Genomic DNA, 27,985 nt, shown 5'->3' on the forward strand with positions numbered 1-27,985 from the left:
TTCAGGACTTTCTTTGTCACATTTTTACGATGACGTCTGATGACTTCTAAGTAGTACCAGCATTTGGACTGTCTGCCCTGCAGGTTGAAACTCATAATGAACAATCCCTCTGATGTCACGACAACTGTCAACAACACCTTTGTGTCTAAATGACTTTTGCATGTCATTTTTGGTCTCAGTGAAGATTTTCCAGGCCACTGTGATGATTGAAACTTGTTTGATTAAATTGAAACTGTTTTGATTGAACTTGATGATTGACACCACATCTTCTCATTGCCAGTTATTATCATCAAAAATAGTTTCATTACCTCAAATTCAAAAATTTGTTACAGAACGCTACACAGTTGTCTTTCTGTTCATATCAAGAACTTTGGAACAAACTTGGCAGTGCCATGACACATTCCCTAATTTTTTAGTTAGGATTTTGTGACATGAACCCACAGAAAACCCAGTCTTTTCTGCTACCTCATAAACTGTTAAAAACATCAATTTGACCTTACTATATCAATCATTTAGACAATGTGAGATATGACCATTGACTTCAATGGCTTTCCCAAATGAGCAACATCTTCAGTTGATTCTTTGCCACTTTAAAATGCCTGAATCATTCACAGCATTATAAATGGCAAACAGAATCCTACCCATAAGCATCTTAGTAAAACTTTTGCCAAAATTAACATAAAATTTAATTGTAACTCTTTGTTTATGTAATTCACTCATCTCAAAAATTGCTGTAAACAACAAACACCTACTTAGGATACACCCTACTAATTTAATGTAAAACAAATCATCACAGAGGCGTGTGGATGGTGAGGGAATTATTCATTAGTTCCTACACTATGCAGTGATACCAACTAGACAACTCAAAATATCCTTATAAACCCCAGAAAAAAAATTCGGTTATTTTTTGAACAGACCTCGTACTAATAAAAATAAATGTTATGTAATCATCCAACAGGATTATGATTTGCACAACAGTCTTGTTACTTCTCTCATTCAATAATTGTGCATTATGACAACAAATTATAATTTTATTCTATGCATGTAGTATGTTTCATTACAAAAACATAATACAAATTTCCTTAAAAATGGACAAAATACATCACTTTACCACATGACAAAGAAACTATATAGAAGTTTCTTACTTGAATGAAAGTACAAAGAAAATTTCTATCATTACCATGAGATGATCACTAAAATGACCTAACTAAACTGATACATAAAGAAAATACATAAATGTGTTATACATAAGTAACATAATAGAATAAATGTAATTTTTTGAAAGAAAAATTAATGAATTATATCAGTACAAGCAATAAATTTATTTAATTAATATAAATAAGCTACGTATCTTACATAATATACAAAAACTGAAAACCAAAGAAATCTGTGTGTATTTATTTCAGTAAATCAGACAGGTTTATAAAAAAACTGATTTCATTTCTAATAGGTCAATTTAAAGTACAAAAGAATAAAATTATAGTTTGTGTTAAAGAACTAATATTTTTTATGCCAATAAAGTTTTTATTTTTATGATAAAAATTTTTAACAATTCTGCAGCTGTTTAATTTCTACTAATTCTGAAACAATCTAAACCATGTACATATTTTAAAGGGGTTACTATTTTCAGGCCACTAATGCATGGGACACTGAGGTTGCACATCCAGATAGCACTGCTGACATTTCCTCTGCTGAATTCCCTTCTAGCACAACAACCAGCACAATAGCTTCTGCTATAAACTATACTTCTAACATTAAAAATGATTTAATTACAACAACACCAGAGATTACAATCACTAAAACTACTACACAAAACACAAGCCCTTCAACAACATTCCCAGTCTCTTCTTCTACACCGGTATTAAAGATAACAAACTTAACAAAACCTTCTTTTAACTTTCCAGTGACAAATAAAAATATAACCAATAAAAATTCATTCAGTAAACAAACTTCAACAACTACAAAGAGGCCTATCACCAGAACAACTCAAAAGCCATCCCCTAAACCAAAAAGTAGTAATAATTTAAATAAAATTACATCAACAAAATTTCCAGCTCAAAAGTCCACCCCTAAGTCAATACAAATAAATGAAATAATAAAAGCATCTGAAACTAAACAATTTGAAAGTGAAAATTTTATAAGTAGTACAATCAAACCATTCTCAACAACAACAATACCTAAATTACAGACAAGTGCAACAATAAATATTATTGATGCAACATCCAAGAAGTCTTTATTGGCGGCACAAATAACAAATAAACCTTTGAGACAGATTTCTACAACAATGATACCATTAAAATTTTCTTCTACACAAACAATCACAACTACAACACCTCTCCCCACCACTACTACTACAACTACAACACCACCTTCAACTACTACTACAACTACAACACCACCACCCCCCACCACTACTACTACAACTACAACACCACCTTCAACTATTACTACAACTACAACACCACCTTCCACCACTACTACAACTACAACACTTCCTCCCCCCACCACCACTACTACAACACCTCCCCCAACCACTACTATTACAACTACAACACCACCTTCCACCACTACTACAACTACAACACCTCCGCCCCCCACCACCACTACTACAACACCACCACCAACCACTACTACTACAACTACCACTACACCTCCCCCCACCTATACCACCACTACTACTACAACTACACCTTCTCCCACAACAACCACTAAAAGGCCACCTACCACAACAAAAAAACCTTCCACTACCACTACTACAAGAAAACCCTCCACCACCACTACTACTACAAGAAAACCTCCCACCACTTCAACAACAACAAGAAAACCTTCCACCACTACAACAACAAGAAAGCCTTCCACAACTACAACCACACCCAGAATAACAACAAAACCTTCCACCACCACAACAAAAACAACTAAAAAACCACCAGTAACAACTACAAAACCAAAAACTACTACAAACAGACCACTTACAACATCCACAAAAGCCAACATAAAAAGACAATCTGAAAATGAAAAACCGACACCAAAATCTTCAACCACACCTATACCAGTATTTATAAACTCTAAAAATGCTTCTGGTATACCTTTAATAACTACTGCTGCAGCACTACTAAATAACCCAATAACTGTACCTTCAACAACTAAATTAACACTGACAACTGATAAACAAAAAAAAAAATCTGAGCAAAAACAATCACCTAAAAAGATTAGTACACAAATAAAATATAACATAAATCAAATACAAATGGCAGAAGATAGAATAGATAATTCACCAGAAGAGCTTGAAGAATCTAGTGCTGATTTTGTGGTGTATGGTTTGTTACCAAATAAGAGCCTTGTGCGGCGTGTACCCAGTCCAACTCCTCGCACTGAACTGCCATTCGTAGTTTATGGCTTATATCCTAATGGAACAATAGTCAGACGCTTTCCGAATGGCACTATTATACCAGATGACCCACAGGAGACAAATGAACTAGTTGCAGACACCGTCGACCCATCTGACAGATCTGCAATCAGTGACCTGCTGCAACGAAATCAACCAACAAGAGCTCCACCGACAACCACTTCGATTACTCCTCAGGTATATAAAATAAATTTTTTTTTTTCATTATTTTATATTCGTTATAAATAGTTTAGCGGAGGTGTTATTAGATACAAACTTAACAAACAGATTTACTTAATTCATCAAACCAGTAATAATATGCAATACCAACAACAAATAAATAAAACAAATGTTAATTTCACAGTATTATTCTTGTAATTATGAGCCCACCATTTTGAAATCAAAACCTCAACAGTTCTATTTTAATTGAAATCTTTTTTTTTTAAATTCACTGTTTTTTTTGTAATGACTTTGTTTCAAAACAAAATTAATACAATTCCCAATTAATATAAATAAATAAATTAACTTTTCAAATCTACAGTATAATAAATTATATCAAATAAATGACAAAACTAAACTTTGGTCAGAAAAGTTTAAAAAAATAACTGATTTGTCATACTCACAGATTCATTTTAAGTACATGAATGAGACATTTTTTGAAAATTATTAAGAAAAGAAAAATAAGAGAGAACAGTGATGAAGATTTAACAAAATACATTATTATATATTTTTCCTGTTATTTACAGCATTCAGAGTATGTTGTGTTCAAAAACAAAATAATTTAGAAATATTCATAGGAAAACCAAGATTGATCTAAGTATTTTGTTGACTCCACCTTAATTTATTTTGGGCAATTTCCTTTTAACAAATTTTTCTTTCAATATTTAGGTGACAATTTATAATCATGGATGATATAAATATCAAAATGATAAATTACTCTTACATCAAGAAAATCTATATTAAAAAAAAACAACTTTTTAATATTAGATAAAATATAATATACTTAGACATTAAAAGAAATAAGTCTAAATGTTTGAACAAGAGAAATTAAAAAATACAATTAGCAAAATAATGAGCAATTATTAAATAATTAGTTTATGCTACTTTTGTGCACTGAATACAATAAAAAAAGGATAAGAATGACACAAAAAATGAATAAAAGATGAAGAACAAGTGCTATAAGATTGTTATTTGCTATTCTCATTTGGTGTACACTATTCCAGCAGCGCCCTACCATATCAAAAAGTAGAACTTAGGGCTGCTACTGCCTAAATAACATTATAAAATTTGTTACAGAGGTTTTATTGTACAAACATACTTCTATTTGTGAAATAAATAAAAATATATAGACTGAATACTAATAGGATGATTACATCAAAATCTGATGATACAATAAACCTAAAAGAAGAGTTAAATTTAGTATGTACAGAGTATTTAACTTAATTATTTAGTGATTTATATAATTATTAAGTTTAAATTGAATATAATTAAATAAATTATACAAAAAGGGTACAAAAATTACTTATTAAATTAATAATGTTTTATAATTATCTAAGAACTTGGCTTTGAAAATGATGAAAATCTCAATTAACAACAGACAAGGTACACTGACATCACATACTGCATGTCAAAAAAAAAAACTCAGTGAATGGAGAAGTAAAAATAATTCCATTGGTTAATTTATAATTCTCTTTTTATTTCAGAATGCTATCAAACAACAGTTGTTATAACAATTTCAACAAAACCAAATTTAGAAATAAGATCCACCACATCCCTGAATGAAAACACATCCTTTGCAAAATAAAATGCCCTAAAAGTTAAAAAATGATTTAACACTATTATTTCTGTGGTGTATTATTTCTGTAAAATAGCTATGCTAACACAGGATATTCCAGCACGCACTTGTCTAAAATATATTACTTAATAATTTTCTTTTACATCTTGCATTATTTTAATTTTTATCATCTGATCTTATACACATACAGCAATATAAAATTTGAAATCTGCTTCAAGAAAAAACACTAATTCTTCAATTCTTTTCGTTTTTTTTCCTAAAAATCTATTACATTACATAAGATCCTATAAAATAAGTATCCATTATTTTTTGTACAACCTCAATATTCTTACCTCTGTATACCTGCATTATTAAAGAACAGGCAGCAATATTGTCAACTTTTTGATATTAAGTTAAGATTCAACAATTTCTGCCTTGTTAAGCATGTAGATAGTCTTGAGTTAAATAAAACCTAGAAGAACTGGGTGTATGTTTTTTGTTCTAAGACAAAAAGAAATAAATAAAAAAATCACTGGAAAAAATTTGGATAAATCAATTATCAGTTTTATATAACAATAATAATGATGAGCATGATTTATTGCATACACATAAACAACACATAAAATCTGTTTAAATAATAAAATATAGAGCTCAGAATAAGTATGAAATTACATGTCCCCCTTAACCCACCAGGTTGGTCTAGTGATGAACCCGTCATCACAAATCAGCTGATTTTGAAGTCAAGCGATCTAAGGTTGAAATCCTAGTAAAGGCAGTTACTTTTATACGAACCTGAATACTAGATCGTGGATACCAATGTTCTTTGGTGGTTGGGTTTCAATTAACCACACATCTTAGGAATAGTCAACCTGAGACTGTACAAGACTACACTTCATTTACATTCATACATATCATCATCATTGATCCTCTGAAGTAATACCTTACAGTGGTTCCAGAGACTAAACATAAAAACAGAAGTACTCCCTCAAATAAAATAAATATCAAGGTGGGGGATAACCAACTAATAAAAATAAAATAAAAAAACAAAAGTAAGATAAATTTAATTTAAGATAAATTAAACTACAGCGAGTGGTGTGATTTATCACAGAACATTAACAATAAAACAAAATAAATTTCGAAAAACAATACAAAATTTAAACAGCCTTGGAAAGAAAACAAAAATATCTTACATCTACAATTAATTAAAATAACTGTCAACTTTGTCAATTATGAACAGCCAAAAATGAATTACTTTAAGCAATTATGACATATTTTTAGCATTAATATTAGCAGGTAAAGAATTATGATTTAGGAGCAAAGTATGTGTACAATCTTTTGAAATCTTATACCCCAGGCTTAGAGGATACAAAAAACCAACACTTCTCAAATTCCCAGTGACACAAGTACAAATATATTTCAACTTATATTATAGAATTAATCAAACCTCTTAATGTCTTATTATATGACACATATCAACCTAGTTTGGTTCTTCAAGATTTCTGATACAAACGTAACTTCTCTCTTCTACAATTTGGAAGACTCAAATTTTATCGATCCACATAATTTTCAACATACTTGTGTAATAGCATATTTCAAAAGCCTCTACTCTTTTCAGTTTTTTCTATTTTCAATGTTATATAACCATAAAGCACTACACTATATACAATTTTTTTTTAAGAATTTATCTTTTTTTTACATTGTGGACTTACATCAACAATCACATACTAATTACAGTATTTTAATTAAGAGATTTTCCATAATTTATTGGGCCAACCCAAACTTCTAGCTTAAATTGATAAAATCATTAAAATATCATTGAATATCTCAAGGAATTGTTTACTCTGCTATTATGGCTAATGTGTTTTTAACAGAAGATTTTTTTTTTGTGTTCATATATATTAACAACATTGAGCTTATTTCTAATATCAGTTTTTATTCCTAAAATTCTTCTGAATGATGACTAGAATTTTTTTTTAAATTATTTTTTGCAAGAATGCTGTCCTCAGTAGTGCCAGTCTGCTTTTGATATCTATCGTACTTCCAACCATCCTATGTAATTTTACTCCTTAAATAGGAAAATTCTGTAACTTTTGGCAGATGTGCCTATCTTAATATGTAATTTCTCATTATTTTCTATCTGCAGAGCATTCTGATGCCCTGTTCTAGTAATGCAGGGTTAATTAATTTGTTTAGTAGTTTTATTTCAATGGATTATAAGAAGATAAACATGTATTTTTTTTTTTCAGCTGATATTCTTTTATATTTAACTCAAAGAAATCTCAAAAACTGAGTTTCTCATTATGCATTTTTACTATAGCATTTGATGGTCTTGACAAAATAAAATATTCTCTGTATAACTTTTTTTTATGGTGCAGGTACACACATAACTTTTAAAAGTACCTTCTTAGCTAAACATAAATTAAAATGTTGACTAATAATAAATTTATATGGCTTTCAGACAACTACTATGTTTACAACAATGTCTCCAACTACAGAAGTAACAACAGAATCAACGACAACTACCACCACAACTACAATTCCTACACCATCAATTGCAGCACTCACAACTACAACTACAACCACAACAAAAGCACCATCAACAACAACGAAACCAACAACTACAACTACAAGGAAACCAACAACTACAACTACTACTACACGGAAACCAACAACTACAACTACTACTACACGGAAACCAACAACTACAACTACTACTACACGGAAACCAACAACTACAACTACTACTACAAGGAAACCAACAACTACTACAACAAAGAAACCATCACCCCCACTAACAACAACAACACTAAAGCCAACTACCACAACACAAAAAGCAACAACAAAAAACCCCAAAGCAACAACAAGAAAGCCGAATGCAAATACATCAAAACCAAAATCAAATACCAAATCAACATCAGGGAAATCATCAGGCACAAAAAAGCCAAAACAACAACAAACAACAACCACTAAAGCTACAACCACAACATCACGACCTACAACAGCTGCTGTAATTCAGAGTGCAACTAGAATCGCTGAAGATTTTGCTCTTCTGAATTCACTGGTAAGTTAAACATTTTATTTAAAATAATTTAAATAGTAAAATTAAGATTTTACTAATTAAATTAGTCGTGAATATAAGAAGAATTTCATTTCTCTCTAAAATTCATCTGTGTAAGTTTTTCTGTAACATCATTTTCTCCACTTTCTTCCTTCCTTTAAAGAAAAGAAATAAATCAAAATTCTCTAATCGTATAAGTTTATATATTGTAATTTTATTTCATATAAATATTTCCTCACATTCTAATAAATAAAGAAAAGACAAATTGTGTTTGAATCAGTTGTGAGATTTAAAATAAGAGTAGTAATTTTTGGCTTTTAACTTATAATTCTGTCACTTTTTAGCTGAATAAGCCCATTTAAAATACCAGGAAATAGATCATAATAAAACTTACCATTATAACCGTTTAGATTAAATAACTGTCAATTTGTATTGTAGAGTAGTAATATCTCTCAGCCTTTCTTCAGGAGGTTCAAGAATCTGTCAGACATGTCATTTTTTATACACTTCAAAATTTTTACCATCATCCACCAGCAGCTGTTACAGGGTGGTCATCTTGCTTAGTAAGTAAATAATGTTAACTTTGTTGACATTAGTTGACTAGCGTAAGCATGCTCACACACATATATATTGTGTGTAATTAACATACATTTGTCTTAGTGTAATAATATTATTGTATTTTCTGTTCTTAGCTGATGAGACAACAGCCTGAAGAGAATATCAATGCCAACAGTATTCAACCTGAACTTATGTCTAGTACACCTTCCATGGATTCTGACGATTTAGCAAATAGGGTAATGTAATTTCAGAAATTCATTAGTCAATAACATATATTATGGGAAAAGATTCAATGGATATTAAAATTTGTATATTTTTAAAGATTTTTTTTATAAGTATTAAATTGAGTAGTTTTTTCAAACATTCAACAATAATAATTAAGCTAATACTTTTAATTACCAAATAAATTTACTTAAACTTAAATTATTAATAATAACATCAATCCACATTTTACTAAAAAAAAAAAAAAATAACTTAAATATAACTAAAATACATTTGGCTTTTACACTACCATCAGAAGATATAATTACCCTTAACTCTTTACCCTTAGTCACTTGGTGTTGTAGTCAGCAAAGTGACTTTTAATTCAACTGGACCCTGGGACTGTTTCCAACAAGGGTCAAATATTTTTTTTCATTTCTTCATACTTATCATCATAAAAAACATATTATTTAATGATCTCTGGATTTGAAAAAATTTCTATAGAGCGAATAATGAGAAAAATTATAACACTGATCATCAATATAACAGTATAATGGACCAAATCCTTTGTATTATTCATTTTGCTGATAATTTAAATATTAACCGTTAAAAATCCACCAATACACCACATTTTTATGTTACTGCAACATTAATTACCATCCTCTACCATAATTTAATATTTTCATTACACTGCAGTTTGTAACTGCAGATTAGTAGTGATTGCAGACTGGACTGTTGTCTTTGTCTGTATTTACTCTCAATAGAAAGACAACCTTTTCAGTCTGGTATTGTGTTTTTTCTATGTTTATTTTTAAAATGTCAAAATTTCATTCTAGATCTTGTAAAAATTCACTAGATAATTTTAGTATGTTTGTGGACATTTTGAATTAAGTCATCAGGTAGATCTCTAACATAAATGATAAATTATTTTTTTTTTTGTTTATAAAATTGGGAATCAAGATAAAAACTAATTTCCTCGTGTTATTATGTAAGCTACAATGTGACTAGTTCAACAAATGAAAGTTAACAGAAGCTCAATTCCATTTGCTGTCTTATGGTGTGGCTTGAGCTTATAATCATTTTGAAAAAAAACATTAAATTGAATATGAGAATATGCCACCTGCTCTGAGGCCGATTCCTCATGAAAAAGGACTTATTGATACTGATTCCACCATTGAAGCGGAATAATTTTAACAATTTAGAGATTAATGACACTGACAATACACAAATGGTTGAAACTTAGGATCATTCTGGGAACACATGATCCCATTTTTAGTCCTCAGAATAACTAGTGAACACATCATATCCATTAATATGAATTAAATGATTTGGTGTATGACTTGGGCATATCAGAACAACGGGCTGAACTTTGTGGCTCGAGGCTGCAAGAGCAGGACCTGACAACAAGAAGTCCTTTTTCATGATTTTTTTCAGAAATAATTTTTTGATGATTTTGCATCAGTTAATATATGAAAGGATAAAAAAAGACAAGAATTCACCACATTATATCTTTTCGATTTTCAACATTTTCCCACATGATAGCAGCACTGTCTATAATGTATAACAATACTGTCAGCCATATTAATTAGGTTCATAATCTAAATTGGACAGGTGAGTAATTAATATGGACTTTATTACAGGTAGCAATTTATTTTCTTTGAAAATAAAAGAACAAAATTTTTCATTAAAAATGGAATCAAGTGCAGTGAAGTCAATCAAGTGCAGAGAAGGCTTTTGGCAAAGGTGTTATGTCGACATCAGAGGTTTATGAGTGGTACAAACGTTTTCAAAGAGGCTGTGAAGAAGATAAAGTAGTTAAGATATATATATCCTGACACATCAACAACTGATGAAAATATTGAGAAAATAATTGATATTGTGGTCAATAACTGCCAAATTAGTATTAGAGTTGCTGAAGAGGTGGGAACCTCTTGACTTATGTTTAACAGTTTTGACTGACATTTTGGGTATGAAATGAAAGCACCAAAATTTGTTCCAAAATTTTTGAATTTTCACAAAAAACATCGCAGAACTGTTAACTGACATTGCTAATTGTTCAGAATTACTCAATTGTGTCATAACAGGTTACAAAATGTTGATCTACATTATGAACTCAAAGGTCCATCTTCCTGAGGAAGCTACCTGAAAAACTGACCTCAGAACATGACAATAATCAAGAATATCTTGAGACAGCACAGAACATGCCATAGTTATATCTAATAAAATAAGAGGGATACAATCTATTTTTTACTTATTCTTAATCTATCCTAAAGACTGCCTGCTGTTAACAAAACTGGTGATGGATACACATACTATTAATGCACATGATGTAAGCATATGTGGATTATTAAAATTCAACATTACTACTTTCCTGTGGTCTTCCGTTTTATAAACAGGCCCCTAACCAATTATACATGAAACTAAAATGTACAACAAAATTTTAAATACAATTAGCTACCAATAATTTTCATTTGTTTTCTGTTAACAGATTATTCAATTAGCAATCGAAAGAGCAGGGCCGGGTTCTAGTCCTCCCACTCCAGCATCTGCTCTAGTAACTTTGGCCGGAACACAGACTTCCAGCCTCCAAGACTTAAATGCAAATTTCAACCCAATTTCATCATCTACAGTAAGATATTTATATATTTTTTAGAATATTACATTAACACTATAACTTAGATACTTATAACTATTGGTAATTAATTATACTATGTGTACATATAAATTATCTTTATGTCACATAAATTACACTAATCAACAATGATTTTATTAAATGAGATTCAATAACTGATTCTTATAATTTTTTTCATGCTGATTTCAAATATGAAATCAGAACTCTGGTTGGCTAAATGGATCTCATCACATACAATTTGCAATTCTAATGGTTTGAAAAGAACCAAAGGATCACACCACAGATTATTTTTTTGTAATAAAGATATCTGGGATAACAGCTAAAACTAAACGTACTGTTAAATACCCTGATATTCACTCCGCCATGTGGCCAATGTCACATAGCCAAGAGCATTCAATTCCAGTACTACCAGAAACATGGAACTTACATGAATGTCGAATCTTGTGCTGACTTATCAGGCGATGAAGAAAGAGACCCGAACTTTTCAGAAAATAGATATACTGAACCCCATTTAATTAATCAGTCATTATTAAATGATCTGGTTCGTGATCTAAATTTATCAAAGAATCAAGCACAAATACTGGCATCAAAACTTAAAGAATAGCATCTTTTACAACCAAATTCTAAAGTAAGTGCTTTCCGAGACAGACAGTCAGAATTTGAAAATTTCTTCCCTTGGTATGAAAACTTAGTATACTGTACTGATGTGGACTCTTTACTGGATGCTTTGGGACATATGCATCATCCTGATGAATAGTAACTTTTTACTGACTCATCAATGCTTAGTTTGAAAGCTGTTCTACTTTACATTGGAAATAAATATCCATCAATACCATTAGCATATGCTGCTCACATGAAGGTTTCTTATGAAAATATGGAACTTGTATTGAGCAGGATTTGGTATATTTATGCCATATTTGTGGAGATCGGAACATAATAGCGCTTTTACTTAAAAGAGCAGTGGCCAAAGAGACAGACAGGTACTGACTGTAGGAGAGAAGAGAGTTGTTAGTTAGGCATTAGTAAAACCAGAAATACTTCATCTTCAGGCACTAGACATTAAGCTAGGTTTATTACAAAATTTTGTTAAAGCAATGGATTGTAATGGTGCATGGTTTCAGTTTTTAAAAACAAATTCCCTAATATAAACAATGCTAAAATAAAGGAAGGTATATTTGTTGGACTACAAATAAGAAAACTAATGAGTGATCCAGCATTTGAAAAATGTTTAAATGACTTTGAAATTGTGCCATGGAAATCATTACAAAATCTGGTAAACAACTTCCTTGGAAACCATAAGGCCGGTTCTAGAGAACTTGTGAGTGAACTCCTTTAAAACTACAAAGAACTTGGGTAGATCATGTCCCTCAAAATTCATTTCTTACATTCACATTTGGATTTTTCTGTAACAATCTCGGCGCTCTCAGTGATGAACATAGAGAACATTTTCGCTAGGAGATATCTGCAATGGAAACATATACCAGGGAAAATGGAACTCAAAAATATTAGCTGATTACTGCTGGAATCTAAATAGGGATCTACCTACAGCAGAGAATCCAAAAGAAATACATTTTAGGTGAATGCAAAATGCATGTAATGTATGGTCATATTATATTCACCACACATTTTTTTGTTTCAAAATAAGTTTCAATTACAAAAAACTGAGCCCGATAGAAAAAATGTATTAACATATATAAAATCAGCATAAAAAATACTATAAGAATCAGCCTTTCACTCCCATTTAACAAACAAAAACTTAAATTTTGTTGACCAGTGTTATCACTGAAAAATATAACAATTTCTATTTTATGTAACTTTATATAGAGTATACATGCAAAAATTGACGATTTTTTTGGTAAATTTGTCACTCCTTCTCTTCACTCTCTCTGTCTCTCCCACTATTGCTATTATTAATTACAATTTCAATTATTTGTGGTCCTCATCACAAATGATGATGATGACCGAAACTCATTTAAAGTGAGGCTACCTTAGCTGATTATATAATGAAAGTCTGTTAATCTGAATGATCTATTTTCTTTAGTTTTGAAATCTCTTGAATTCTGAAAACAATGTAATATAAAAATATTCCAGTGATTCAATGTTTTTTCTCATTAATATAAAATTAAATTTTTGCCACGATTGATAAGAAAACCCTTTACAATACATTCACTTTCAATGAATGTATTTAGCCAGATAATGTTGTCTACTACATAATAAAAATCTTATGAATGTACTGATACAAATGATCTTACGGTGACTGATACATTCTGATATTTTTGAGATTTGATTGGTCTTTATTTTAATTCCATTACTGGGTTATTTACAATTTATTCTCTCACTTCTATCAGTTCACATATTTTTTCTGAGTTAAATAGTGTGAAGAACGAAGTAAAATATCAATGAAATTATACTTTTCATTACGTCTTTAAATTGTTCTGATACAACTTGAAAATAATTTTCATTCTTTTTATTTATTATGAATATATATATATATATATATATTTATATATATTGTATATAAATTAATTACACTATATTACTTTTTTTGAGTTAAATTTTGATGTTTGCATGCACCAGTACCTAAACTTTAATAATTCAAAGTTATAATTAAAAGAATTCTTTGTCAGTTCCTACAGCTTTTAATTACATCTGGAATATCTCAGGGGGCATGATCCTGGAAATTGGAAGTTATTAATTTATGTTGAAGATATGTATGAAGGATAAAATACTTGCATCCAATCAAATTTAATGAACTGGTAAGTGTAGTTTAATTAAATTAAACAGCAGTTTCCCTTCATGTTCTTGGAACTTATCAATGAAGGTCAGGGGAAAAGAGACTAGACTACTCCTATTGACCAGGAACAGTTCTTTTGTGGGATTATTATCCCCTTTCTTTTCTCTCCTTTTCTTATTCTTTATTCCAGTTCCTTGGAATCAGGAAGATGCCATACTAGTACCTAGTAACCGGCAGAGAAACCTCTTCTTTACCAAGACTCAGTAGGGTGGCGACCCACTTTCTGTATCTGTAGAGCTGTCTAAGGACTGTTTCAGGGGGTTGCAATCCAGAAAAGGGTTGTGGAATGGCCAAACTAATATTATTAACTGAAGTGCCATTTAGATAAAGCCAAGTCTTTTCTTCCTCATAAAATCTAGGTAATGACATTTAGAATAAAAAAAATTAAAACATTAATATTTAAAAATATTAAACTGATTAATGTCAACTACACCAAATACCAATAAGTAAAATATACAAACTTATTTTTTAGAACACGGCATCAGCAAATGGAGCTGTGGACAACTCAATGTCTTCCTCAAAACCAGGAGGAAAGATCTCAGTTTGGGTTGTTCCTGATGGAGATCCAAATTCAGCTAGTAATGATAAAACAACTACACCAAATGTACCGAAGGTAATAATAGATATAATGATGTGAGTGAGCTTTCTTTAACAGTTTTTTCCTTAATTTTATTAAAAACAATGCGATTAAACAAATTCAAATGAAAAATGTTCAGTTTAACATTATTAAAATTCAGATACATTATACATGTATTTTAGCGCAGAAGGGATGGTCAAAATCATAAGTGGACAAATTTCTGCCTCACACCCAGTGGATGATTGTTCTAGTATGTGCGTTCAAGTGTGATTGTGCGTGTGTCGTGTGGTGGGGGTGGACGAATGAGTGTACGAAAGTAGGGGGCGAGAGTAGAGGAAGTCTGGTATTGGAAGCGTGATCGACAACATGTGTTAATACAGTCCACTAGTTCAATGTGTAATTAGTTCAATAATCAATAAATCAAATTATAATTCAAGGTGGATGTGTCATTAAATACCAGCGCAAAATCATTCACCCAGAATCAAACCCAAAACCATAAGATCTTGAAGTCATTTTGTACCAACTAGCAAGCAGTTATAATGATGAAATTTAAATATAATTTTTTTTAATTACCTATTAATTAAATTTATTCATTAAAAGGAAAAAAATTACTCAACAAAGTTTCTAAGAATTGCAGAACAAATTTTAATTTAATTTTATAACTTTACAAATTCTATCAAAAATAATCAAATAATTTTAGAAAAAGGATTATTCATCTACTCTGCTAAAAATGTCTACTCTGATATTTTTTTAGTATAACTACTTTTAAGAAATTAACACAAAAAGACATCGGGCAGTTTAGCACTCAAAAAATGCTAAAAATAATTATGTAAAGAAATATGGTTCCACATATAACGGAGTGATCCTAACATAGATAGAAGAAAAATTATAACCTTTATTACCATGAATCCCTTCAATTATATGTAAAATGATTTGCAGATCTTCTTTATCAGCAAAAAATTATTTCCAGAAATGTAAACTAAAAGATTATGATGTAGCTACCAGTGATGTTGTATCCTTCGATTCCTATTAAATAAGTGTATATAAAATGATGGCTGGTTTTCATATTTACTATTTTTGGCCATAATTATTTAATTATATAAAACACAACATGTTCAAATGGAAAAATAATTTAAAAACAGACAGAACTTTGTGTAAATAATTATTTTACTGCATAATTTAACTGAAAAAAATAAGAAACCATACAATGAAAAACAATTTCAGAAATTTTTCCGAATAATTTGACATAATTAACATTTAATAAATTATTAATCTCCATAGCCTTTAACTCATGTAATTTCATTCAGAAAAAGTATTCATAAGGCATTTAGTTTTTGTAGTCAGTAAACAAATAAGTTTTGAATACACACCTGTATAAAACACAGTCACATTCAAATTATTGTGATTAATATTCATAACCTAACGGGGGTTTTTCACACTGATATTATCCCAATAATTAAGATTAAATTCCACATATGACCTAATATCAAAATTCATTAAAAACAATAAAAGGGCCCTTTTGAGGATCCTACATCAATATTTTCGAACATTATTAATACAAAAATTAATAAATGGGAGACAACTGAAGAAAATATACATCTACTACATAGAGCAAAAAATTAAATGTATTTTAAGTAAAATAAAAATTAAATTCTAGTTTGTAATATACAATCTTCATTATGAATAAAATATTTTCAGTTTGAGGAGACATAAAATTTATTTCTTAGTCAAATATTTCCTGTTCAAGAAAAGTACTTTTCATCCACTAGTCATATGCTATTTTATAATGTTTTACACTGAACATTTTTCAATACCTAAATTATTATAATAAACAAAATTTAGATTGTAAAAATTTTTCTTTTTTAGCTAACTCCTCAAGAAGAACAGGTGCTTAATGCTCTATTAAGTTCTCCTAGTCCTACACGGGATCAACTACTACTAGCGGTCAGTAATATAAAATTAAGTCTAATGGTTATTAATATGATTTTCATTTATTAATCTATTTATGTGAACATGAAAACAAGTTCCTGCATTACACAAGAGTTATATGAAAAGTAATAAAACACTAACTATGAAAAGAATACAAACAATAGATTTAATATATTACTGACTAATCAGGTAGTTTTATATAACTGCTAAAGAATAACATATTATATATATATATATATATATATCAAAACAGCAACTTAACCACCAAACACAGTATGAAAAAACCTAAAAAACTAATACCAATAGTCAACTACTGCAAGATCCTGCATCATCAGTCGGTAAATAATTCTATAATTACATCAATAAATAACAAAAACAAAAAAGAAATAAAAATCCTTGATTAAGCTGACAGCCAATCTTAGCTAATTAAGCTATAGCAATCGTAGAAGAGTGAGTTGGTGATAATGGGGTTTTCATTACTTTTACATTTAGAAAATCCAGCAAAAGTGCATAATATTGCCCACTTATCGTTTTCCCCTTCTCCAGCAAGTCTAGGAAGAGTATTTCACAAGCATCCCAAAGTCAGTGGCATCACCTTTCCTGGTGATGGAACCAGGTTTTCACCTTCTTGGAGCAAGTTCTTATACTGGAATCTATTATTTTGGCTGTACCTTGCTTTCAGGTCGGTAATGATTTATCCACATTTCAACTGTTATGAAACAGAGAAAACGTTTCTCTAGGTTATATTGAAATAGAATGCATAGAAACATTTACTAATTCATGATTTTGATCAATTGTGAGCAAACATGGCATTCATCTTGTGGAGAGTTTTCAATTGGGTAAATTTTACACAAAATATGATAAACCTCTTCATCTGAGATGCCTGTTTTTTTAGCAAATTCATGCATTTTCAGATTTCTATTCGGTCATTATATCATGGATTTAATTTTCTAACATTTGGCACCATTAGTATTGATATAATTTGTATAAACAATATATTTTCACTTATCAACAATTTTTTTAATATATTATCCAAGTGCTTTCAGAGCACTCCGTCAATAGGAAGTTCTTTTTCTCCATCACTAGGGGTTATTTAAAACTGTGAATTTATATCTGTGCAAGTAGCGTTATATGTACGATTATAATTAAAATGAAATTAAAAGTGTTGTTTTAACAATTTTTAGTTATTCATGTTAGATGGATAACTAAAAATAATAAAGAACAATCTAACTTCACTAAACACATTCTAGAAAATGGACATAATTATAACCCAAACAAATTTTTTTAAATATTAGAATACACTAACAATTATCATAAAACTAACATATTGGAGAAATTACAAATATATTTGAATAAAAATAAATTAATGAACAAACAAATCAGATTTGATAATGATATTCTATTAAAACAAATTATACAATAATAAATAGGTTGGCAATAATTCATTTCATACCTCATAAACAGTCGTAAACATTCTACTGTCATGACTTATAATAAATATGTTTTATTTGTTTAACAGTTGCACTTGTTTTATTTTACTTAACGTATAACTTATTTTAATTATTGATGACCAACTGTTATGAAAATACAATTTTAATTTAATCATATATATAACACTATATGCACGGATACAAATTCATAGTTTTAAATAATCCCTGATGATGAAGCAATGACTCTGAAAGCACTTGGATAATATATTAAAAAAATTGTTGGTATGTGGAAAAATATTGTTTATACAAATTATCATGGATTTTTTCAATATTATCTATAGTTGTAACTTCAAAAATTAAATAAAAAATAATCCAAAACTAATCCATCCAAACATTCAGCATCATTTAAGTTCATATGACAATTCTGAAAATAGATAAACCACTGGTAAACTATTTTAACTGACAAAGCTGACTCAACATAATACTTTCCGGTGCAGTTTTGCTTTTCATTACCATACAGAAATTCTTTCATGATTTTTCACATATTATATCACTTGATTGACTCAAATGACTGACAACAGGATTTTAATGTATCCTCCTACTGGAGATCCAGCAAACTATGAATGACCTCAATAGTTTCTACAAGCACCATCTCCTGACTTTGCAGACTTATAAATAAAATGCCCCTCATATACAGTAGTGCGCAAATTAATCTGAACACAGATGTTATTAATAAAAGGTTACTTTATTAAACATAACATTTTTCCAATCTTCTTTGGTCCAGTCACCATGTGCTTTGGCCCATAAGGGTTTTTTTGCACAATGCTGGTGTTAAAATCTGATTTTAGCTGGCCAACAAACAAGCTTTCTGTCCAGCTTAAAGTAGTTGGTGTTTTGCAACTGCCATGTGTAATCGCATACCACTGGCTAGTAATTATCAATGTAAGTCTATAACAGATAAATCTGGATCAAGTTTACTTTTTCTCACTAATAACCGATCCTGTAGTTTTTAATTTACAGCCATCTTTAGCTTTCCTTTGAAATGAAATGGAACCAGTTTCTTTAAACTGTTTTAAAATAACATTCACTCTCCCTAGTCCAACACCACACTCAGAAGCAATTTGTCATTGAATCATACTGGTATGCTCAGAAAGAGAAACAATTTTCAAATGCTTTCTTGGAGTTATATCCATTGTATATTCAAGACACAGAATAAAATATATGAAAATATGATTTTGTAATAAAAAGTGAAATAAATGTTCCCAAAAGTCTATTATAATGAAAATTGCTAAATAAACGAAGAATAACCTCACATTAAACAGACGACTTAAACAATGGGTTGGCCAAACAGTGCAGCCACAACATAGAAATAAAAAAAAATTCCCTCCTGTTCTGATTAATTTACTTGCTACTGTGCATATGTGTGTGTGTGTGTGTGTGTGCATCTGTAATGGATGAATGAATGAATCCGAAACGGATTCATTCATCCATTACAATATTACACTGTGTGTAATATTAAACAGTATAAATTATCATTTTTAACCATTAGTGTTTCTTGGTAGCAATTTCTCGTTATCATTAGTAGTTCAATTACTTAAAACAATGGATAGATAATTACTATTCAGCAGTGACTTAAAGTAAGAATTTAAAAAATTGAAAAGTATTATTTTTTCAACTGAGGTTGATTCTCTTAGAGTAAATATTTTTTTAATTTATAAATAATGCTAACAATCAGATTCTGCTTACTTATGATAATCAGAAAGAAAATGCATTCATTATTAACCAAAACCTAACACCTGCAAACCTCATTGCTGTATGATATCATTTAAGTAATTAAATAAATAAAGTTACATCGACTCAGTTAACCTAAAACATTCAGATTAATAATTTAATGCTTTCTTCATATATTAACCTACTTAGAAGTTAATAACAAAACGCAAAAAAATTATACTTCGAAATTGTAATTTATTTTGAAAATTTATCACATGATTTTTACTATTGTTGACAATTAGAAATTCTTATATCATATAATTTCTTACTTATTCATAACCTACAGACATATAATATCAGGTGAGCAACTTAAAACTGAAGTACTACCGACTAAACAGTTGCCACATGTAACATTTTATGAATGAAATTAAAAATTAAAAAGAATATTAAATTAAATATATATTTAAATTATCAAATGTTTACATACATACCTACAATATTATTTAAAAATATATTTGAAATGAGTGTCCAGCTCAATGATGCACTTTTGTGCTCAAGTGATCATATTGAGTCACCTAGCACACAATGTAGTTACCAATGCTGTTGATTTTTCTTGTCGTTTCCCTTCAGTTCATCAATATTTTGTGGATTCAATTCATAATCTATCCTTCAAAAAGCTCAAAGGAAAAAACTGCATCTAGAAAAATCTGAGGAACACGGAGGCCACCTCCCTCTGCTGACAATTTGTTCTTCTGTAAAAGCCGCATAAATGTGTCCTACTGAATTGTTTGAAGTGTAACACACTGTTCCATTTTACTGGAAAAAAACCATACTTTTTTTTGCAAGCAGTTAACTGAATGTAGAATGCTTTAAAAATTCTACAGTTCACTTCTGAATTGATGGTCCAGTCAAAAAATATTGGCCCCACTAAATATTAAATATGTATATAATATTTGGCCTGCTATAAAAATCTGCCCCATACTAAGCACTATAATATGATGTGTTGACTATCAGAAACAGCACACTGTACACCAATTTTCATGAAGTGGATGCCCAAAAATCTTGAGGATTTTCAGACATTTGACACCTGGTGTTGTGCGAATCAATATACCAATATAAATGAAACCACCATGCCTTATGGTTGATATGAAATACAGCATCAGGTCTATCTGTCCATCAATAATGTTTCTGAGAAGCCAGTTGTAATATCAAGATGTTTTGGTTTGTCCTCTAATCTTAAGCTGTTGCACAGTTGTTACACAATATGATTTCAAATATAAATCATTAAGAATTTTACGGCAAGATGTGCATTTTACACCACTTTGTTGTGATAAATTAGGAATAGATTTTTTTGGACCAGCAGAAATTATTCGAATTCAACTATTGCCTCTGGAATCCTAATGGAAAGTTATCTATTTCATTTTGCGTCTGAAACTAATGCCATATTTTTTAAATTGTGTTATTTTGCTAGAATACTGACATTTGGACATTTTTCCGCTAATATTTGATGTGTTTCTTTAAAGGATCTAGAGGGCATATAAGCTTTAGTGCATTTCAGCTTTCTTCAATCAAATAAGGCATATTAGAATAGCACAACTGCAAAGAATGAAACTATACTGCACTGAAGCATGAACAGTTTACAAATGCAACAACAGATGAGAAAAGTAACATACACAACCAGTAGTGGCGCTAATAGTAGCAGCAACAGTAGCTGCTCTAAAGGTGACATTCAAATAACTGTAATTCAAGCCAGCTCAATTCAATTCAGTTTTAAGTTGCTCACCCAGTACTAAATGATATTGAAACAATAATAACACAGCAAATAAACTTAAAGAGATATCATTAACTGAATTATAACTTTCTTCAGCGATTCAACAAAAATACAAAAACTAATCTTTACTTCATTTATAGGAATTATTATCACCAAATCCAACCACTTCAACGACATCAGTTTCAACTACCAAGAGACCAAGAAAACCAAAAACTTCAACGACTACAACTACCACACAGCGTACATTCCCTGCTTTATCATCCATTTTTAACAGTCAGGTGATTAAAAAGAATTAATGACAAATATATATTTTTTCACAGATGTATTTAAAAATACCAGATTCCTCGAGATAAAAATTATTAGAATGTATAGTAGAAAACAGCATGTTCAGTAAATAAATTGGTCTCATACTAAAACATCATAAAATCATAAAAATTTACTCACTTTCTAACTGTTTGAAAATGCTCTTTCAGAATTACTTTTCAGGTGTTTTCTTATCATTTCTATACATTTAGAAAGTGAACTGATTTTTACACCTTTTTTTAAAGTTTAAATACATTTTTGTTTGCTGAACAAGGAAAAACCACAGAATATAAATAAAATAACATTTTTATAATGAACAATTTTTTTAATATTAATTAGGTGAATTAAGAATAGCAATTACTAGAAATGGTACAGGGAAAACATTTTTATCTACATTTTTTAACTCTATCTAGTATACACAAAATTAAATTTCAACCTTGGGACCATAAATAATCACTTTTCTTCAAAAAACTTTTAAAAAAAACATATAAAAAGATACACTTCTTAATTACCCTAACGTCAAGTATTTAACTATATTAAACAGTAAATCCCTTTTTTATAATAACTGAATCAATTCTGTCCTCTTTAATATACAAACATTTTTCTTTTATTTAATAACACATTAAATAATCTAAAATTTTGTTTCATTTTTTGGATGCAAACAGGAGTTTTACTCAAGATATAAGCAGATTTGTATCACACTGAAGCACCAGACAGATTAAGTACCAAATCACATTCTTGCATTGGGAACTGATAATATTTCTGTTTTGCACATGAATGTACGGTCATCAACTCAAAAGCTGAACCAACAGCTATTATAGAAAGCCTAGCCGCAATTCAAATATTTTATTAGGCTGACAGTAAAAAGAAACTAAGAATCCCATAGTAGCTCTGATTCCTACACTATCAATTACCAATTTATTACAGAATTAACAAACCGCCATGTTTCACCAAGAAAATACTATACAGTGGAATAGTGGTCTTCAACATGAAGTTGGAAATACAAACAGTTTGGTTTACAGAGGTGAACAATATTTTCTTCTCCAGGTCATTACTTCCAACACACATCATATCATTATATTTGATTTTCCACCCCTCATAATTATTTAATTTTTTCAAAGCTTTGATTTTATAATATTAAAAAATCAGAAATTCTTAAAGCATTGTATGAAAAATGGTATTATTCTAAATGGTAATTCACACCCTAAGTAGTGTCTTAAACCAAAAAATAAATAACTTTGAAGTAGAAGCATTTGCTAAATTTAATTTTTTTATTATTTCATGTTGAATAATTATTCACATAGCACTTAAGACTAAATGATTGGCCAGTTTGATTACAGTTGTCATAGCCCAAAGTTTTAGATCAACATTTTTGTTTATCAACGTCCTTTAAAACGATATATCACATCCCTACTATTTTACTCTTTTCATTTAATCTGCAACCCCATGAGGACTTCAGATGTATCATACCAAAAAATAGATAATTTCAAAGTAAGAGCGTTAGCTAAATTCCATTTTTCAATGTTTGACAGTTAAAAAGTTATTTAAAGATTCAAGTATTTTATTAATACTGTATATGTTGATTTATTGCTTATACATTATGTTCAAGCCATTTTATTTTTTCAAGCATATACACTGCTTGTTTTTCTATCTTAATTAATAGTCAATTTTCTGTCTTGTTAATGATATTGTACTAAGTTGTTTTATTTATAATAATTTGTTCAAGTACCAGGCTGCAAAAGTTTTTATATAATACAATCTTAATGTCTATTAGTATAATAAATAGCCTAAATGGTAAAACTAACAATTAAAACAAGAAATCTATTAAAACACTGAAATATGTAAAATGTAAGAAGAGAAATCTTTAAAAAATACTAGTTAAAAGATATACAGCAACTTTTACTGGAATAAAACTACATAAATTAATGGGTTATGCTGCACTAAGGATGTTTAGTATGCTCAAGGAATAGTGTCTAATAATATCAAGTAAAAATATTTCTTATGTCGTTTCCAAACTTAAATAGAATAACAGACTTAACACAATAACAGTCAACATGTTAATTTAATTTCCAATAAAAATTTTTATGTTTCTCATCAGTTTCAAATAAAAAAAAATAATAATTTTGTATTAAATCTAAAAATTTCATATTTACATACCTACAGGAACACTAAACCCTAATTTAAATTAATTCAGAGTCAACTTATAATTATGCTAATTATAAAAATCTGAACATAAAACTATACCAAGTTACTATGTAAACCTATTCTATACCACCATACTGATACAATAAGAAAAAAATATAACTAATAATACAATCATTAAAATAACTAATATATTTATTTGAGAAAATGATTAAACTAGCAGAGAAAATAGTACCCCACATTTATATGACAACAATCAAAAGAAATTTAACTGCTCAAAAAAGTGAAATTAAATTTAACAGAGATTGAGTAGCAATCAATCTTTGTAAAGTAATAAATATTTCAAATACCATCCAAATTCATAATTTTTACTATATCAATCATCTATCATTAATCACTTCATGCTATCATGGTTTAGATCTTATGCGTAACATTTTATAATATGCGATACGTATGCTTATATTTAAAAATAAATTTCTTTATATGAATATACTCATAGAAGGCAGAATTTTAAACAAATTATATTAAAAGCTCAAACTTTTCTGTTAAATTATTTTACTTTAATCTGAGCTGTCTTAATATTCATAAATGTGAGAATTGGATAAACTAAGAACAGAATGAAGAATTGCATTCTGTACACATATTATTCAAGATGGGCCAAAAACAAGAGTACATGACAGCTTCCAACACATCAAATTCATGATTGCACAAACTACTGATTATGATTACTGTAGAGTAGAAAATTAGCTCTAAATAGTATATCATTCATTTATGTCATCAATTCCCTCCTCAAACTACATCAATCTGTTCCGCCCCCTTAATCACTCTATATAACCTAAAGCAGTTTAGTTGTTATGGAAGGTATGTTAAGTTTTACTGTACTATCTTATTCAGGTTATTTAACTTCCCAGAAATGTAAGCACAAAAATATAGCACAAATCTACAAACATGTCAAACTTATAAACGAGTGTATCTACTAATAAATAACAACTTCCAATTCTTTTTTTTAATTCAGTTATAGTAAATTTATAAATTATACATAATATTATATGTAGTAAATTATTTATATCCAATCAATGATTAAATTATTAATTTAATAATAAATTTTAATTTTACATTATTACAATAAATTATATTTACATTATATATAAAAAATATATTTTTTACTTGTGAGTTTCTTGTACTAGCTGCAACTGAGGGTTTTTGTCTTAACAGACTACTACTCAGAAGAAAAATTAAGCAGAAAATTAAAGAATGAAAGTTTGCAAATAAAGTAAAAAAAAATATGAATTGACTCGGAGTAAAATATGGTGATCATACCTCGCCATACACTCAACCAATTATAACCAAAATTAAATGGCATATCAAGATCGATATTCAGAAGTCATGGTAAAATCAGTCTGAAGATAGCAAGAAAACCAATATATGTTGAAAAAAAGCAAAAAATATGCTTATTTTCCTCCACCCCTGAATGAAACTGCCAAAATACATAACCAACGCGGCATACTAATGTATTGGAATCACCAATGTACAAGCATGTGATTATGAGTGTAGAATGACAAAAAAAAGAAAATAATTTTTGCCTTCACCCCTTAATGGGGACTTGGAAAAGATGAAACACCATCACAAAAGCAGCACATAAGAAAAGCCAACATAACAAAAGCTACACATACGTAGAGTATGTCTACAAATACTATATAAGTAATGTGAAGCTTACTGTCCTAGAGTTTATAATTCAGTTTTTTAATTATTATTAAACCATATTTTAAATATTTACTGTTTTACTTAATATGAGTTCCTGAACTTTGTTACTAATAGCATTTTTACTTTTTACCAACCATTATTCATTAAAAAAAAGTCTAAAAATAATATTCTTTACATCATGAAACCAAAATTCTGAATGATTATAAAATATTTTATTTTAGAATAAAAGGCAAATATAAATAATATAAATATAAATAAAAAGGCACCCTAATTTATATTCCATAAATCTAAGATAACAATACTTTTTTCAGAGACCAAGAGGAGGTCTATTCAGGTCTTTGGGGAGTAACACTGATGATGTTGAAACAGAAAATTCAGTAAGTATAACAAAAAACAAAAGTAATGATATATATATATTTTATTTTATAAATTTCTTTCTGAATGCACAGTATGGGTATAACTACAAAAAGTGATCTATTCTTACTTTTAAATTTGTGAACAAGTAAATCTTTTATTCTGATTGGTACCCATCATCTCAGGAATGGTAATACATTATCCTACGAATAAAAAAAAACTGTTTCACGATTTGCCTGGATGAATCAAGGGAAATGGTGATAAAAGCTTGATCAGAGCAGCATAACAAAATATATAATTAATCGTAAAATTAAAAATTGATGTAACTGAAGTCAATATTAATTATTTAAAATATTTATACACACATGAAAAATGTCAGGGTAAAAACATGAACATATTAAACATAAAAAATTACTAAAAATAATTCACAATTTTGAAGGCATTAATAAAGCCCTTTTGAGCATAAACTCACATAAACTTAGAATGAAATGCAGAAAATTCAGGGATTTTTTAAATAATTAATTTTTATTATTTAAAAATTCATTGACAGTATTTTAAATAAACTGGTGACAAGTTTTTAACACTAGTGATTTAGTAATTATTAAAAATGGCAATGAAAGCATAATAAGCACTTTCTTCTTAGCTAAACTATTGTTTTAAATTACAAAAAGAAACACATTTGTTTCTCTGGTTTGGTAGCGGGGGATACTGTTATTTTATAAGAATAAGTGGCCGATCCTCTTAACAAAGATTATACATTCATAAATATAAATGCAAGGATAAGAAAGCACTTCAATTTATTTAAATATCAGTTTATAAGGTATAGTACTTATGAGCATGATCTGACAGCCCATTTTTGTAATATACTATATTTTTTTAATTCAGGAAATCAAAAGAGCCTACTCAGAAATGATATTCCTCAAAATAAATAAAAAAACAGTGTCACAGATATAGCAATATGCTAACATATTAGAATTTCATACCCCATCTAATAAGAAATGCCTTAAAATTAAATATGTTAGCAGTAAAAGCTACATCTTTTCAGAAACATTATTGAATAAGGCCAATGGTGTTTCATTAAATACTGATATTAATAACCAACTAAACAAAATCACATAATAATGTGTTCACCTTAAAGATCTGTAATTAGAATATTTACTGCAAACAAAAAATAAAGCTACCTACATATAAGGCATTTGCTACATCTAGCATAATATACAGCTATCACAGATAGATGGCAGGGGTTAGAAGTACTGAAGAGGATGGTATAAAAAATGATGAAGTTTTAGAGCCATCTCCTTCCAGTTCCAAAGAACACTTTCTATTTCTGTAATCCAGTTGGAAGGGAAATTACAGATATCTTAACAATAACAACTTGGAAGAATGTGACGAATGTGACAAAACTTTCATCAGAAGTCATAAAATAATAAATTCCCTAATAAAATTTTCTTTGATGTACAAAATTTACACTTTCTTACAATTTTTCAAGGCTGTACCAAATCCTAAACATCATTGTACTGTATGACAAAAAGATGTAATGTTATTAATCAAAGACACTGCACAGTCTTTGGCCTGTATTAGTTTAATAGAGAAACTGTCATAACACTCATGCATCTTTTACTTTGTATAAGAAATGAATGTAAACCAAGATATTCATCACACA

General features: G+C 29.2%; 1 protein-coding gene across 1 annotated transcript in view; it reads left to right on the top strand.

Moving 5' to 3' along the window:
• LOC142319309 (uncharacterized) overlaps nt 1-27,985 on the top strand; it is a 250,944-nt gene that overhangs the window by 212,961 nt on the left and 9,998 nt on the right. Inside the window, exons 9-16 of the mRNA XM_075356430.1 lie at nt 1,631-3,583; nt 7,618-8,220; nt 8,910-9,011; nt 11,465-11,605; nt 14,875-15,015; nt 16,846-16,923; nt 21,960-22,097; nt 26,280-26,345. Coding sequence (XP_075212545.1) covers nt 1,631-3,583; nt 7,618-8,220; nt 8,910-9,011; nt 11,465-11,605; nt 14,875-15,015; nt 16,846-16,923; nt 21,960-22,097; nt 26,280-26,345 — 3,222 coding nt within the window. The remainder of the gene's footprint in view (nt 1-1,630; nt 3,584-7,617; nt 8,221-8,909; nt 9,012-11,464; nt 11,606-14,874; nt 15,016-16,845; nt 16,924-21,959; nt 22,098-26,279; nt 26,346-27,985) is intronic.

Source organism: Lycorma delicatula, chromosome 2 (genome assembly GCF_047948215.1).
Source record: "Lycorma delicatula isolate Av1 chromosome 2, ASM4794821v1, whole genome shotgun sequence".
NCBI classification, from domain to species: Eukaryota; Metazoa; Arthropoda; class Insecta; order Hemiptera; family Fulgoridae; genus Lycorma; species Lycorma delicatula.